At 41.4% G+C, this 16,093-nt stretch overlaps 1 protein-coding gene across 1 annotated transcript in view; it reads right to left on the bottom strand.

The window, feature by feature from the left end:
• Positions 1-1,382: 1,382 nt before the first annotated feature.
• Positions 1,383-16,093, bottom strand: part of RASGEF1B (RasGEF domain family member 1B) — a 37,272-nt gene continuing 22,561 nt past the window's right edge. The window contains exons 7-14 of the mRNA XM_008693279.2: positions 15,232-15,327; positions 15,014-15,116; positions 13,468-13,547; positions 12,058-12,153; positions 8,015-8,110; positions 7,544-7,667; positions 6,056-6,128; positions 1,383-2,768 (exon numbers count right to left, since the gene is read on the bottom strand). Coding sequence (XP_008691501.1) covers positions 2,744-2,768; positions 6,056-6,128; positions 7,544-7,667; positions 8,015-8,110; positions 12,058-12,153; positions 13,468-13,547; positions 15,014-15,116; positions 15,232-15,327 — 693 coding nt within the window. The 3' untranslated portion in view covers positions 1,383-2,743. The remainder of the gene's footprint in view (positions 2,769-6,055; positions 6,129-7,543; positions 7,668-8,014; positions 8,111-12,057; positions 12,154-13,467; positions 13,548-15,013; positions 15,117-15,231; positions 15,328-16,093) is intronic.

Here is a 16,093-nt window from a genome sequence, read left to right as displayed (position 1 = left end):
GTAAATGCCACAGATCGGCCAACTACGCGGTTTAAATCCCGGGTTTATCTAGACACTAAGAAAGAGGCCAGGTGTGAGATGGCAACTCCTTCCATGAAAACGTTGTTTAAATAGCCTTAGCATCACATTGCTTCTAAGCCTAGTACCACTTCAGTAAAATTTTTCCTGCAGCCACATGTAGGTATCTAATGCTCTAACGGAGACCTTACAGCATCTTGGCAAACTTACTTATGTAACGCTCAAAACGGCCGCTTGAGATCAGGGGTCAGTCAGCAAACGTTCCGCAAAGGGCCAGAGAATGAATATTTGAGGTTTTGCGGGCTATGCAGTCTCCGCCCCAACTAGAAGGCTCTACAGCAGAAAGCAGCTATAAGACACGGCCTGAACGGATGAGTGTGGCTGTGTGCTCCTTTATTTATGGACACTGAAATTTAAATTTCAATGATTTTCACAAATCATAAAATTTTATTCTTTTGATTTTTTTCAACCATTGTTACTTGTGGCAGATTTGGCCGGCGGCCCATAGTTAGCTGACCCTGAATGTGGATGGTTGAGAGAGAAACAGCACCGCTGTCATGGCAACAGAGAAAGGGGCACAGAGCTCCGGGAGAGGCATTCCTCAGGGAAAAGGGGCAGTACTGTGGGGTGCCTTCCTACTCTAAGGGATTCCAGGACCGATAGCATTAGCAACCTCTGGGCCCCACCCCAGACCTACAGAATCCAAATCCTCACTGAAGCAAGATCCCTGGGCTGTTTGCAAGTTTGAAAGGTTATATCGAAGTTGAAGAAGGCTTGGCAGCATGGTTTAAAGCCTGGCTTCTGTATTCAGAAGGCCTCCTTCAAACCTTTGGGCCTCTCAACAGCTAAGTGGCCTTGGACAAACTATTAGTAGTAGTATTACTATTATTACTATTTTTTTTTTAAAGATTTTATTTATTTATTCAACAGAGATAGAGACAGCCAGCGAGAGAGGGAACACAAGCAGGGGGAGTGGGAGAGGAAGAAGCAGGCTCATAGCGGAAGAGCCTGATGTGGGGCTCGATCCCAGAACGCCGGGATCATGCCCTGAGCCGAAGGCAGACGCTTAACTGCTGTGCCACCCAGGCGCCCCTATTATTACTATTATTAATATGCCCGTTCCCACACCTAAAAAGTGGGGATGGTGATCCATGCTAAACACTTGGAAAGTGCCTGGCAAGTGCTATTTATTAAATGCTTGCTCTGATCCATTTTTAGAAAATAAGTGTCCACACACATTCTCCTCAAGGCCACTTCCTCAAGGACAGACACACTCCTAGCCAGTCACTTGAGTTGAGTTGCTTTGACAACAACCCCCCCCCCCCCACAACCCCATCCATGCAAGTAAAGAGAGACGCCACAGCTCCTGGCCGCAGAGTGTAAAATATATTGAGGGTTGTAAAGGGACAACTTGGAGACATTTCCGGTCTGCTGAGACGACGTGCAGCATACACACACAGGCTCTGTTTCTGGAAACCATGTCAGTAAGTTCTCAAATACATCTCTGTTTTGAACATGATGCTTTGTTTTTTTTCATTAGCACGGTTTACTACTCTACAGTTTCTCCTAGAGTAAATAAATATAGCGGCTGTTTGCAGAGCAACTACAGACTTATTGAGATGTGTAACAAGGTGAACTATTTCACAATTAGATCAACCTTTGCATTAACAGCAAGATGTTCTTCATTTGTTTTTGTTCCCTGCTGCAGTGGAGGGTGGGGGGGGTTAACTTTTCCAATTTATTCTTTGTTCACATGTTTAGTCACCAACAGACTCCCAAACATAATGAAAAATAACAGTCTGTTCAAAAAATTAAATTGTAATTAGGCCATGGGTTTTTTTCCAAGACCCTTAAAGTCAGATCATTTAAATTTACAAGAGGAAAAAAATAGGCATGATGGAAAACTAAGTAACAAAAAAACTACTGAAAAATACATCTATAGAACACAGTGGTCAGTTGTAAACAGCTCAGAAGGGCAGAGAAAACAAAAAGTCCTTCTAGAACATTAAGCAGTCCAACGACAAACTCTGCTTTTTTTTTTTCCTAGTGGCTATTTTCCTACCACAGTGTTGAGCTTCATTATATTAAATAACTTATATGGGTAAAAAGGAGTTTGCTAACCAGCAGCCAACTCAAAATCTTGCAGGAAGAGGGAGGAGAGGAATTCAAAACACAGTACACACTAAAGGGGAAACAAAGTCCAGAGTCAGCATTGAACCAGTCTTACCCCTCCTGGCAATACCGTGGAGCTGAAGTTGGGATCTACATGGAAGTTTGTCTCCCCTCCCTCCTCTCCCTTTTTCATTTAAGTTAACAAAGAAACATGGGCTTCCTAAGAGCCAGCACTCAGCTGGGCAAGTCCCATTAGCAGCAAATGTTCAACCAAATAAAAAAAAAAAAACAAAAACAACACACGCACACAAAAGAAAGCTCCATCCAAGTGCAGAGCTGTGATTCACATGGAAATTCCAGAAGATGAATCACGTGCAGAGCCGGATCGGTGGAGGATTCTTTCTCAAGTGTCTTCAGTGAACATTTCAGTCTCCCGAAATCCGAGTCAATCCGTCAGCTGTGGGAAATAAGTTCCCCATCTGCTCTTGAGCCAGCTTGCTTGCGGGGACTTAGCAGGATAGTTTGTAGGACTGGACGCCAAAACACAAAGGCCAGCCCCTCGGCGATCCACGTGACGCAGCAGCAGCAGCAGCGATGGTCAGCATCCCACTCCTTACACTCTGCCTAAGAGGCTGGACCTGAGGAATAAAGAAGACGGCAAGAGGACGAATGCGGCCGATGATTTCAGTTCGGATTAAAATGTCTTGCCTAACACTAGCTTCACCTCTCCTAGGCTTCAAGGTTGATCACACGGAGTTAAAAAGAGGAAGAAGGGTGCCTGGGTGGCTCAGTAGGTTAAACTTCCCACTCGTGATTTTGGCTCAGGTCATGATCTCAGCATTGTGAGATCCAGCTCCGCGTGGGGCTCCCTGCTCAGAGGGGAGTCTGCTTGAGATTCTCTCTCTCTCCCTCTGCCCCCACCTCCCCATGCATGCTCTCTCACTCTCTTAAAAAAAAAAAAAAAAAGAAGGAAAAAAATGTTAAGCATTGACGTCCCAGTTTTTGTACTAGTGACTCCCAGTCACTTCAAATAAATATTTATTAATGGAGGTGGCAAAAGCTTTGTTCATAGGTAAATCTTTATTTTGACTGGCTTTATATTAAACCAAAAACAAAAAGACAAACAAAAGTCATTAATTATGAAAAGCTTTTACATCTGCACTGGTCTTATCACAGATGAGCTTACTCAGTAAATAGAAGCATCTTCACATTCCAGTGCCCATTGAGAGCATTTAAATAGCCAGTGACAAGAAAGGTGTCTACCCTCAGAGGTGTATGTGTCACTGCCACTGCTGAGCCCAAGTGTCTGAACGACGAGGCTAGGGCCAGCAAGAAAAGCGTCTATGGGAAATTATCTAATTGCCTTCAAAGTTAATGTAATACACGTTTCAGGTAGGTACTATCATTCTAGAATAATTAGTCTTTGTATCCACTTAACACATGTAGCTTTGCAAACGATCATAGCCTATTTTCTCTGCTTTATCCTCTCGGTCGTTGCTATGATGTGGCCAACACCTACAGGAACGCAATGTCATTCCCCAGCATGGCAGGAGCACGTGCCCAGTGCCGCAGTGGGAAGGAAAGACCCCACGCTTGCCCGCCACGGGCTTACGCTGTAGTAGGGATAAGAAGCAATGCACTACAGAGCGACCAGTTGGCTTGTAACAGGAGAAGACGACTGCCTTCGACCCCTTCTGGGGAGATACGGGTCAGGGAGGGGGAGGCATTGGAGCGGGGCCTTGAGATTACACAGGAGGGGGAAAGGGCAGAGTGCAGAGCTCACACCCAGCCTCAAACAAGAGTTTGTTCTTCAAGGCTCCTTAAAAACAATTTTCATGTAGAAAAATAGTCTGTTCTACCAAGAGTAGATCTTCACAGTGTTTATATACATATTTCCCCGTATACCATTCTCTCTATTTGTGCTGGGGCTGGCCCCTCAATGAATGCTTATCAGAGGCGTTATTACTGAACACTTTTGAGTGGAACACAACTGCAGACAGATTCATAGATTTGTGTCTGAATTTAAGCCAGTACAGGGCACTCTCGTTTTCACTCCATATTTCTAAATTCTCAACTAAATTCTCTGGTCACATTTCAACCAGTCGAATGTTAACTGTTGTTGTATATTGTGTGTATGGTATCTACAGATATGGGAAGAGATTGTGTAATTAGGTCTTTAGTTTTTACTATCAACTCGTTGACTTTACAAGCCCTACTCACCACTAGGAATATGGCATAAAAGAATAACAATCAGAAAAGCCTGGAAAAGAAGTACATGGGAGGCTTGGACTATTTAATGTGTCTGGATTTCACAGGCAATGCCGATACCAGGTATCATTTAAGTACAGCCAATTTACCTGCCTACTAGTTCTTTAAAAATCCTATAAAAGTCACAAAAGTTAATAAGCTATCCTCAGGGGCCATATCAACTTCATGCTCTCACAAAAAAATAGAAAGGGAATTAAAAAGAGGAGAAACACGGAAAGCAAAGTTCGCCTAAAAAGAACAACAACAAGGAGTCATTCCTAAGCTCTTATCCAGCAAGGTGTGGACGCTGAGGATCACGTTTTACAGGCGAATAACACTGAAGAGTGCCGTAAATATCCTTTAACCCAACAGAGTAATACGAAATTTTAATATAAATATGCCACTGACAGGCACACAATTTCATAAAAGTAGATCTGAGCACCGGCCCAGCAAGCCTGTTACAGTCCCTTGACTCCAGGTGTTGGCCACACCTTCTTTACGCTTGTGTCCGGGATAAAAGAAACATCTCTGATCCTTTCCCTCTCACCATGACGCGTTCTAAGGATAATAATTCTGTTGCCTCTGTACCTCATCCCTCATCACTGAGAGGTACACAGAAAATCTAAATTTTCCCTTGAAACAAATGAAATCACACAAAACCAAATATACCTAAGATACCCTGGTTCATGAAACGTAGCCCAATATCAAGTATAATGAAGACTCCTAAATGACTTTACGAAGAAGAGAAATGTGTTTGTCCACCCTGGTACCAAAAGGCACATGTTCCCAGAGTCTCTTAGTGGAGATACAAATAGAGCAATTTTGATTATACGATTACTTTATCCTGGGCTATTTTAGCTATTAAAATATCTCAGATGGTTAAAATATACATTTACCTATTTACCTATCCTTATTTTTTTGAAAATACCAATAGAATAACACAACTCTTTAATTTGAATAGATTCTCGATTATGTTTAAAGTCCCAACTTCGGGGGCACCTGGGCGGCTCAGTCCGTTGAGCATCCAACTCTTGATTTCTGCTCAGGTCATGATCTCAGGGTCCTGAGATCAAGCCCTGCATCAGGCTCTGCGCTCAGGAGGGCGTCTGCTTGGGACTCTCTCTCTCTCTTTCTCCCTCTACCCCTCCCCACCTCTCAAATAAGTAAATCTTTAAAAGATAAATAAAGTCCCAACTTCCTCTTTCTCTCAAAATAAAACGGAGACCAAGATCCAGCTGCTAAAACAGTGACACACTCAGATTTACTGAACCAACTGGTACTTGGGTCTCTTTTATCTCAGGTCAAATAAAATTTTAGTGTTAGAACTATTCAGAAATAGAGTCTGAACTTGTTATCTTTTAGTTGATGAGAATGAGTCAGTGCTCTTTCCACCACACATACTATGGGATAATCTCAGTTCCTTACTCCATAAAGTAATGTGAGAAAGAAAGGAAAGCAGAGTCACTGTATATCTGACAGTATAAAAAAGTGAAAGGCGATAAAACTCGATGATGGCAATGAGGATTCGCAGCCACAAAGATTCAGGTGACAAGCGATAAGGAGCAGAGAGGACTCGGAACACACAGGAAGGGACTTGCTACAGAAAGCAGTGGCTTTCCTCAAGTAAGTCCAACATGGCCTATGGAGGTTCACAGCAATGAGAAGCACAGAGACTCACCTTAAGGACTTCCATCTGTCCTTCTCTATATGATTTTCAGGTCCTTCACTCTCATAGGAAGCCAGGTAGAGCGCTACAATCAACCAAAAGTAAGAATGCGTGAACACTGAGGCCTTCTCCTGCTGTATTACCCACCACCATCCATCTCCTATTTAACGTGAGCTAAACCCTAAAGCAAAACGCTTTAACATATTCAATTATAATGGAGAAGCATCATAGTTTCATTAAGAACACAGAATATTACTTTGCCGGATTGACCATCTCAACAAAAACCCACGGGCCTCTAGGCCAAAAAGGCACTTAATTAAATGACAGTTTATGAGGAGAAACAGCTTACAAATGCAAGCCACATGATGCTATCACACGCTCACATTTATGTTCTTTTGAAGAAGGGGATGAAAGGGGGGGCGGGGATCCTTTCCTGGTAGCTTTGATTTTTAAAAAACCTTTCCTACTAAAAAAGCCAGATTTTCCAGGCCACTTTTTCATTTTTCTAATATTTTTTCTTTATTTTTAAATCAAAAAGAATCTCATTCAAAGATTTAAAAGCTTGCTATTAATCCTATTTGTAGAGGTTAATAGCAATCAAGTCCCCTCTGGAACGGGTAATATTAATGCAAAATGCACTTCAGTCATTATCAAAAACACTATCAATCTGCTATGAGAAACTGTTAATAATACCTTTGATTTCTAGAATATTAGGATATAAAAGATCAAAAGAATAAATCCCTAAGTCTTTTACAAACTTTAACTCTCTTCTCATCAATTTTTTTCAGTAAAATCACTGTTTCTGCCTCAAATTCCTTAATGTTTTAACAGGTGAAGATTTTCCACTACTTTTTCAAATAGCAGCAGGTAGCAACTAACTGGTTTCTTTTTTTTTAAATTTTTGTTTTTTCAAATTACTTTTAGTATCAACATACCACAAACAAAACACCGTTTTTCTCCAATGAAACAAGTCCAAACATGGGGGGATAAAGTCCTTCAAAACCTTTCCATTTGTGCCAAAAACTCTGCAGCTCTAGTATTATAAAGAATGTTTAGGGGCACCTGGGTGGCTCAGTCGGTTAAGCAGCTGCCTCCGGCTCTGGTCATGATCCCAGGGTCCTGGGATCGAGCCCTGCGTCGGGCTCCCTAATCAGCGGGAAGCCTGCTTCTCCCTCTCCTAATCCCCCTGCTTGTGTTCGCTCTCTCTCTGTGTCAAATATATAAAATCTTAAAAAATAATAATAATAGAATTAAATTAAAAATAAAAAGAATGTTTAAATACAGAAACAATCTGTTGATGAGTGAAGAGTGAGTGCCTGGCAAATATTTTAGGGATAAACCATACGGTTTCCTGTGCAACAGAAAACTCTTAAGCTGGACCAGGTCAGAAGACAGGCCTGATGTTACATGAGGAACCAGACGGCAGGCACGTTTGCACCCATTTCCTAATTGCAGGGTTTGGGGATGCTGGGGGCAGCCCCAGCTGCTAGGCTTGCTCACCATCTTCACTGAAGACTGGCACCGTGAGTAGATATTGCAAGATCTTCCGGTCCCTCTCAAATGGACACTCTACCTGTTTCCACGTCATGAATTCACTCACTTGTTTGGCCAGTTCCCAAAATTTCTAAGAAAAAAGAAAATTGAAAAGCGGTCATAAAAAATCATGAGCATTCCATTTAATCTTTTCCTCTGGCTTCGAATCAACTGAACTACATAATTTTCTTAATTTAATAAAAACTAGCTATAGGTATTTGTGAGGAACAGGTAAACATTTACTCACATACCTCCAGATAATAATCAATAATAATGTTGCAGCTAATTTATTCTACTCAGTAGTGTTATTTTCTTACAAAACAACAAAGAGAAAACTGGGTTCTAGAACTTCAGAATCTGCGTAGGCTGCCTGGCCCCAAATGGAACGTTGGAGAGGCTGACCCCTCTCCGTGCTCAGATTCTGTGGCCTACCCTTACCTCAAAGTTGACGTGGCCATTTGGAAGGCGGTTGGCACAGCCCTCATTGAGGAAGTAAATATCTTTGATTAAAAGACTGAAGAACGGTATCACAATCTAGAGAAAAGACAAGACTTGGGTTTGCTTGGGCAAATAGATATTCAGCCTCTCATCAAACAATACAAGAAATGCATGAGCGACAGTAGTGCTGGCTTACGTAATAGGCTATGATGAATTAAGACACAGTGTTTTGTTCACCACCCGTGACAGCAGTTTTCTCCCTTGCATAATTTTGCTACAGATGCAAATGCTATTAATAACCAAACCCCAGCAAAGACAACAAGCATTAGGAGGTGGGTGGCTTCATGTAGCTTTTGCCGTCTTCCCCACTGCAACAGTGTATCATAAATCAAAAAGTTCCAGCTCTAATGAATGGAAGAAGAGATAAAAGAACTCTTGCTTTTCATTTAGCGATCCCTTAATTAGAGCAAACTATTAATAGAACACCTGTCGCTGCAGGTACCAAGATTGTAAGATATGCGACCCATCTCTCTGCTAGAAATCTGTACTGCTGTATCATTTAGACGTCTACATTTTAGATGAATTTCTTTTTAGATGGACATTTTACCCTTGCTCAAGATAACGTGAGAGCTCAGGGTCTTAGGTAATAGTCGCTGGCAACTTCCTATTGGGTAAACCTGGCCTTCATAAGACAGAACACGTAGGCACCTGTTCTCATGGGAAATCACCTAGGCAGTACCTTGCACAGTATGTTGTGAGGTGTGTCCAAGTGGAGGAGGAATATAAATGTGTAAATTAGGATTAATGGCTGTTTGAAGAACTAAACCTCGAGTAAGACTCGCCTGCCTCGGGTCTTTGATTTGATGAGATGGTATTTAATTAATTAACCTACAATAATAATCTCTAAGAAACTATCCTAAATCCTACCGAGCCCATAACAAACAAAGCTCAGACATGGTAACTCCACCTTTTCTCAAATGCCAACAAGTTTTTGAAGATTCTAAATTTGCTACAGTGTGAACCGTGCTCCAAACACAAGTTGTGGGCCTCTGCTGTTTACCCAAGAGCAGGTTTTTGAAGTTTCCCTAAGCCTATGACTCATGGAGTACGTCTACACTAAATGGATGGGAGCCCTGGAAAACATACATTTGGGCTCATACGCAAAAATATGAAGTCTCCATTTTCACTTCAAGAGATCAACTCAGATTTCCCCCGAAAGTCATTCAAAAAACACAAGCTTTGGTTATTTTTTATGTCCTTGGCGGCTGTAATGGCCGAAGTGGACCTGCAGCTTTGACGGCGTCTCTGAGTGCACTTGTAATCACTTGCCATTGTCTGTGCGAGTCTCTCAGGCTGAATCAGTAAAGATCCCCTCATTACCTTCCCCTTCAAATATTACTGGCTAACCTCTGTTATTTTAGGACTGAACAGCCATTGTAACAATGAAAAAGCACACCCCGGACCCCACTTCTTTGGAAGACCACCTCTGATGGGGAAGCTTGGGTTTTGGACTCTGTTGGACCTTGGCTTAAGATGCGGCCCCACAGTTATTGGCAATACAGCCAGGAGTCTACAAATGGTGGCCCGCAAACCAGCCCAGGCCCACCACCTGTTTTAGGATAGCCCGGGAGCCACACAATATAGAAATATACGTAATCTCCCTTCACTGTTCCGTTCCTTATGCCCACATGCCAGAAAGAAGTCTCACAGGCTCTTCAACTTCTAATTTACTCATTGATAGTTCTCTTCATATCTGCAGCCCCTACAACAAACCTAACATAATAAAAATCAGGAGATTATAAGGACTTTGGATTTCCAGGCACTAAGGTAGATGTATGGGTTACCGATAGGAGGGAGTAAAAGCCTGGTTTCTGGGAGATCCTGCCAATGGTGTCTTTAATGGGAGACCTTCTCAAGTAATAATGTTTTCTAATTCCCTTTCAAAATATTTTTTTAAATTTTATTTAAGGAATCTCTACCCCCAACATGGAGCTCGAACCCACGACCCTGAGATCAAGAGTCCCATGCATGCTTCGCCAACTGAGCCAGCCAGGCACCCCTCTTTCAAAATATTCTTCATTCAGAGACTTGGCAAATACACCTGGAGGCATTATCCGTTTCATACCTAGAAATGAATGCTGTTGAGCAGGAACGAGTTCCCACGAACATAAATGGAACGGTAAAAGGATTTAAATCCATGGGATCACATAAGGAATGGTTAAAAACCTGGAGGCATGAGCACCCATAGGAAAAATAGCTACTTAAAGATCATTTAAGGGCCTCTATGTGGAAGACAGAATTGATTTGTTCTATGATATGGGACCTAGCGATGTGCCACCTTGGCCACATAAACTTACAATTTGAAAGAATATTAAAGATGCTATTACCCCGAACCATGTTGCTAGAAAGATTTTTAAATTACTTACGAATAAAGAGAGTTTCTTCTCACTTCAAAAAAAGGAAAAATAAACCCCAACTCTCCTGAATAAAAGATGCGTTTTACCCAGAAATGTTTTCATTCATAGCCTTTGAGACCAATTGTGAAAAAGCAATGGCATTTTTTTTTATGGTGGTGATTTCATTTGTTTTATGAACTCAAGAGTACAATTCATATGCTCACACAGAACTGGTTTAAAAGGGCAACAGAACTAAAGCGGACAGAATTTATTAAATGATGTGAAAGGGTAAATACTTTGGACTGTGTTCTGGAAAGAGCTATTAGAGTCCCACAAGTACAGTCTTTCTGGGGGGCTGGACTTCAGAATGACTTTGGCCAGGACTCCAGCTCCCTGCTAGAGACAGGATTCCACAGCCTCCTGGCTCTCCTGGAGGGTCCCGCAGACGGAGCCTGGCATCCAGCTGGGAGGGGGAATGAGAGGGTGCAGATAGCCCCCCATGTGCTGATTTCCTAAAGCTGAAGAAACTTCTGATTCAATTTTTTTCTCAGTCTTGTCACAGGGATGCTGAGATTTGGGCAAGTAAAACCTAAGAGCTTGTACTCTCTGTCAGGCTAATGTGAGACAGTTTTCCCTGCTTCATCTCCTCTCTGACCTTGTCTCTTTATTTAAAAAAAAAATAATGTATTCACAGTGTCTCTCAAATGTTATCAGCACTGATATTTTGGATTTTGTTGAGAACCAATTAAACATTTTCAAAAGGTGGCATTTCTTTTTGTGTTTGTTTTTATTACAGATCACTGAGGCTGAAGCTTTTTTGTGGAAGGGATTGAGATGCCCTGAAACGTTTTTTACCCTCATTTCTAAAAATTTGTTGAAGATACAGTTTAAAAGATGGATAGAATCTAAGCGAAACGTAACTTTCATCAAACAATTTCATCAGCCCATTTACCATAACCAGGTATTTACTTTGCAAATATCATGATCCTTAAACGTCGAAATGACTTTTCCTTTCTACCTAAGGAAATAGGCCACTGACATGGGCCAAGAAAGGACCCTCAGAGTCGAGGGTATGATAGATCCAGGGTAGTATTAAACTGTTTCAGGGAACAGTAGATAGAGTAAGGACCATTAATTTCTCAGATATCATCCCTATACTTTTTCTGCCACCCATATATCCAATTAAAACAGCAGGCCTAATGCGACAGCAACTAACCTACTTTCTGAAAATAAATGACTTAACCATGGGAGGTAAGCTAATTCTTTTAAGAAAAAAGGTTACACTAAATCAGCTACCTTGTGCAGAGCTGAAATGTCTATTTTCAATTAAACCAAATTACTCTAATGTTATCTATTAGTCATCTTAACATAAGAATTTATTGCTTGAAAAACAACTAAGACATATTAGAAAATGATCATTTAAATAATGCAATAATAACACAGTAATATCCATTTATAATGGATAATAACACGGTACCTTCCTTTAGCATTCCCCTTCTCTGTGTGGCAAAGCATAAACATTTCCATGTACATCAACTTCTCTCTTAGATGGGAACAGGTTAAAGCAGCTCGGGGCGGGAGTTCACGTTGCATTTCACTGCAACACACGGCAGCTCTACCGTGAGTACAACTCCTTTAGGCACATACCTTCTCTCTGCTGCTGTGAGCCGTTAAAGACCTTTGTGCTGCCCCACGAAGAGCTGTTCGGTAATTGTAGAAATTACTTGAAGGGTCCATCTGATGCTGTCCACAAAAGAGAGAAGACTATTAATCATTTACTTCTCACCGGCAGAAAGTTTGCAAGATCATACTTTTAACCCTACGTAAAAAATTGCAATAGGCGATGGGTGCCTGGGTGGCATAGTTGGTTAAGTTCCTGGCTCTTGGTTTCAGCTCGGGCCCCGACCTCAGGGTCATGAGATCAAGCCCTGTGTAGGGCTCCATGCTCAGTGTGGAGTCTGCTTGGATTTCTCTCTCCCTCTGCCCCTCCCTACTCCCGTTATCTCTCTCTTTCTCTCTAAAATAAATAGATCTTTTTTAAGAATTGCAATAGGTGAGAGAACTCATTAAGGATAGGATTTATCCCTCTCATATACACACACACACGTGTAGGCATAAAACACATCAGAACACAAACGTTTTCTTTGCTGAGGTTTGGTTCATTTAAATAAGCTGACGTCAGCTTCAGTAATGTCAACCTAGACCAAATTCTTTCCAGGTTCACTGTGGAGATTAGACTTAAAATAGATAACGAAGAATAAACACCAGCATAAGAAGCCATTTCCAGGCTTCATTTGAATGGTAATGGATCAGCTGATGGTTGGCCGTGCACAGTGATCCAACCCTTTGCGGTGAACTCGTTCTTTGCATTTGTTAACAAATCATTCACAATTAATTGAAGGATATTATCTTATAAGAAGGAAAAGGCATTTATTAGACAATACGAATAAAAGCACGATGCAATATATCCAATGATACTTCCCAATTTAGAGGAAAACTTAGGAAAGAACATTTTTTTTATTATCTCCCAAGACCATTGATTCAAAGTACCAACCTGCCAAGGTGACAATGACATTAATATGACCCAAACACAAATGCCTTTATGTACAATTCTTACTATCCTCAGAATTATACTGGAAGAGCTTTTGCACAGGTTAGCTAAATTTGCTGAAAGGATGGCGAACGGGTATTTCTACAGGGACGGGAACCTTTCCCCTGGGGCGCTGTAAATAAATGAAGTTACGGGGCCGCTCTGAAGCAGCACTCCTAACGGTTCAGGATCCAAATTCCGTCCTGGCCATGATGGGATGTAACTGACAGGTCACCATTTCTTCAGTCGGTTCTCCTCAAAATGGACACCTCTGCCTATGAGAGGGCCGGTCTACAACCTGGCTTATTCTCCCCTCCGCCAGTTCTAACCCCCTTCCATTCCCTACGTCTGGAAGGGTAGATGGGCTTTCTTCTCTGTAGTACTCCCTGATCTAGAGGCAAACTCACGCGGCAGAATCCCACTTCCTGGGTGTACAGCGTTAACAGCCAGGCGTCAGCTTCACATACCTCGAGAACATCAAACTTCGCGGTCTTCACTTTGGCCCATGTTTTTTTCAGTCGAGACACTGGGCTCATGTTCATGCCGGCTTCCCATTTAAAATGGAGTTGCGGGGGGAGAACAAGCGGAAACAGACAAATAAGAAAAGTCACTTGAAGTGATCCTCCAAAAAAGTGTTCATTATTAAGTGTAAGTAAGTTGACTTAATAAAAAATCTGCCAGTTTTTCACAGTAGAAATACCATTTCATAGTCCCACCAATAATATGTGAGAATTCCTCTTGTTCCTCGCCCTCACCAATATTTGGTTCACCCAGTCCTTTTAATTTCAGTCATTCCAGTGTGTGAAATGGTTTTACATGGTGATTTTAATTTGTATTTCTCTGATGACTAATTAATGGAACATATTTTCATATGCTTATTATCTATAATGTAACAGTAAATATATGAAAGCAAAATTTTGTGACATATCTAAGAATCTGCCATTTTTCATTGGGTTATTTGTCTTCTTATTATTGATTCATAGGGTCCTTTATAGAGTCTGAATGCAAGTTCTTTTTCAGCTATAATGTATTACAAATACTTTCTCCCATGACATGGCTGGTCTTGACATTTTCTTAATGGTATACGGGGGAAAATGAAGTAATCTTCTGTTACCCAGACCACGGACTTTCAGGTCCCTGATTTAAATGATCTTTCTGTTCCCTATATTCAAGAAGTAAACCAGACAAAGAGCTGAAATTTGGTGAGTATTTTTAGGGAGAAAACAAGGAAAATTATGTCAAAAAGTAAATGGAAAACAGAATTGGTAAGAGGGGGGAGTTATCAGGATCAAAAGCACTGAATTACACATTTGGTGGATTCTCCGACTTCCAATTGACTCTGACTCTAAAGGGTCAGGTAAATATTCAACTATTTACTGAATACCTACAATGTGTAGGATAAACATATGATTTATCCTATAGATTAGGGTATTTTTAAATGAAAGAGTCACTATCAATAATTGTGGCATGACCCCATGCACTATGTTTATAGGATGAATGGAAAGAAACACAGTCACTGGTATTAAAATCCCCACGACACAAAGGAGGAGCACAGTTTGCACACCGCGGTAATAAGATGCTGCAGGTGGAAAGTACTAGGAGCATGGACAGTCCGAACACGTTCCAGTTTCTCAGGCCACCCTCCGGGCCGTACTGATAGAATCATACGATGTAGTCTCGGGTCATGCATTTCTCTAATGCTTGACACACAGGCTGCCCAAACACTTTTTACAACCCTTCGTTTACACAACTCTCTCACTTATGAGCGTCTATCGATAAATATTCAGATGAGGACAAACTGACGGGATGTATTCCATGAATTCTCACACACGTCAAAAAGAGCATACGCACTTGTACGACGTTGACATTTAACACATTCTGAACATTCTAAAACAATTCAGGATTAAAAAGTAGAGTTTCATTAATAAAACTGTACGACGTATAAATTTTTAGTAGACACATTTCATAGGACCTAGACTAAAAAAGGACACGTATCTTCCAGAAAACACTCACAGATTATCGCCATCAGGGAATTGAAGTTGCCAATGTTAAAACACTCCCGAGCTACGTCAATGAAATACTCGATCATTCTTGCACGGTGCTTCTTCTTTACAGGCTTTACAGAAAAGGGGGAGAACAAAAACAGGGCAGTGATCCAACACGTAGACCCAACAGATGTAAAATAAGTATGAAAAAAAATAGAGAGAGTGAGAGAAAACTTGCTTTCTCACCATGCAGATTTCTGTGGCAACGAAGTAGCTGAGGCGATTGAACCATTCCACGTAAGCCTCTAAGTTTCGTGTTTTCTTCCGTTCGCTGTAGCAACTCTATAGAGAGAGCAAAGGAAGCAGATGAATTGGAGACAAAAAAGACAGTGGATTAGGCTCTCGTTTTTGTCAGATATAGGCCTTTCTTCCAGTTAATGGAATAATAGGAGCAAGACAGCTTTCTAAGACAAGGGGATGGGGACCGAGAGAAAGAAAATCACTAACATTCTTGACTCCCTTTACAGATATATCGCAGTCTCTCGGTACAGTCCGGTGAAATCCATAAGGTCTAGAAATGTACTCTGAGGCATTCAAAATGGTGCCCTTCCCTCCTCGGAAACTAAGTTACCCTCGGTGGGAGCTGTCCTCAGAAGCACAATTCAAAGGGTTTTGGCTGCATTCTAAAACAATCTTGACTGATAAATGGGGTGTGAATGCCAATTGCCAGCAACACAGCAAGAAGCTGAGAGAGCCGGGGATCAGAACATTTTCTCTTACAATTAAGTCTAGGAAAAAATTTTGGAGCATCATGTAGCAAGACACTAAGTATCTTCCACGGTAGGTAAATGGAAGTCTAGGCCAGCATGGTCTTTAGTAGGGTGAATGACACATTATTCAAAAGCAAAAGGAGTTAAGCCCATCTTGGAGTTCAAGGCCAAGCTTGAACAGGTTAATTACACTCCTCTTTCCTTCCTTCAAAAAAACCCTAACAAACAAAAAGTCCACTAGCCGTCTACTATAAAACCTAATCCTTGCTTCCTGTACTGAGGGAAGCTATTCTAAGGCCGGAAAACAGCTGTTACCCTCAGTTCCAAAGGGGGGCTTC

This window comes from Ursus maritimus, unplaced genomic scaffold, assembly GCF_017311325.1.
Source record: "Ursus maritimus isolate PB19 unplaced genomic scaffold, ASM1731132v1 scaffold_8, whole genome shotgun sequence".
In the NCBI taxonomy this organism is placed as follows: domain Eukaryota; kingdom Metazoa; phylum Chordata; class Mammalia; order Carnivora; family Ursidae; genus Ursus; species Ursus maritimus.
This window is presented reverse-complemented; position numbering and strand designations above follow the sequence as displayed.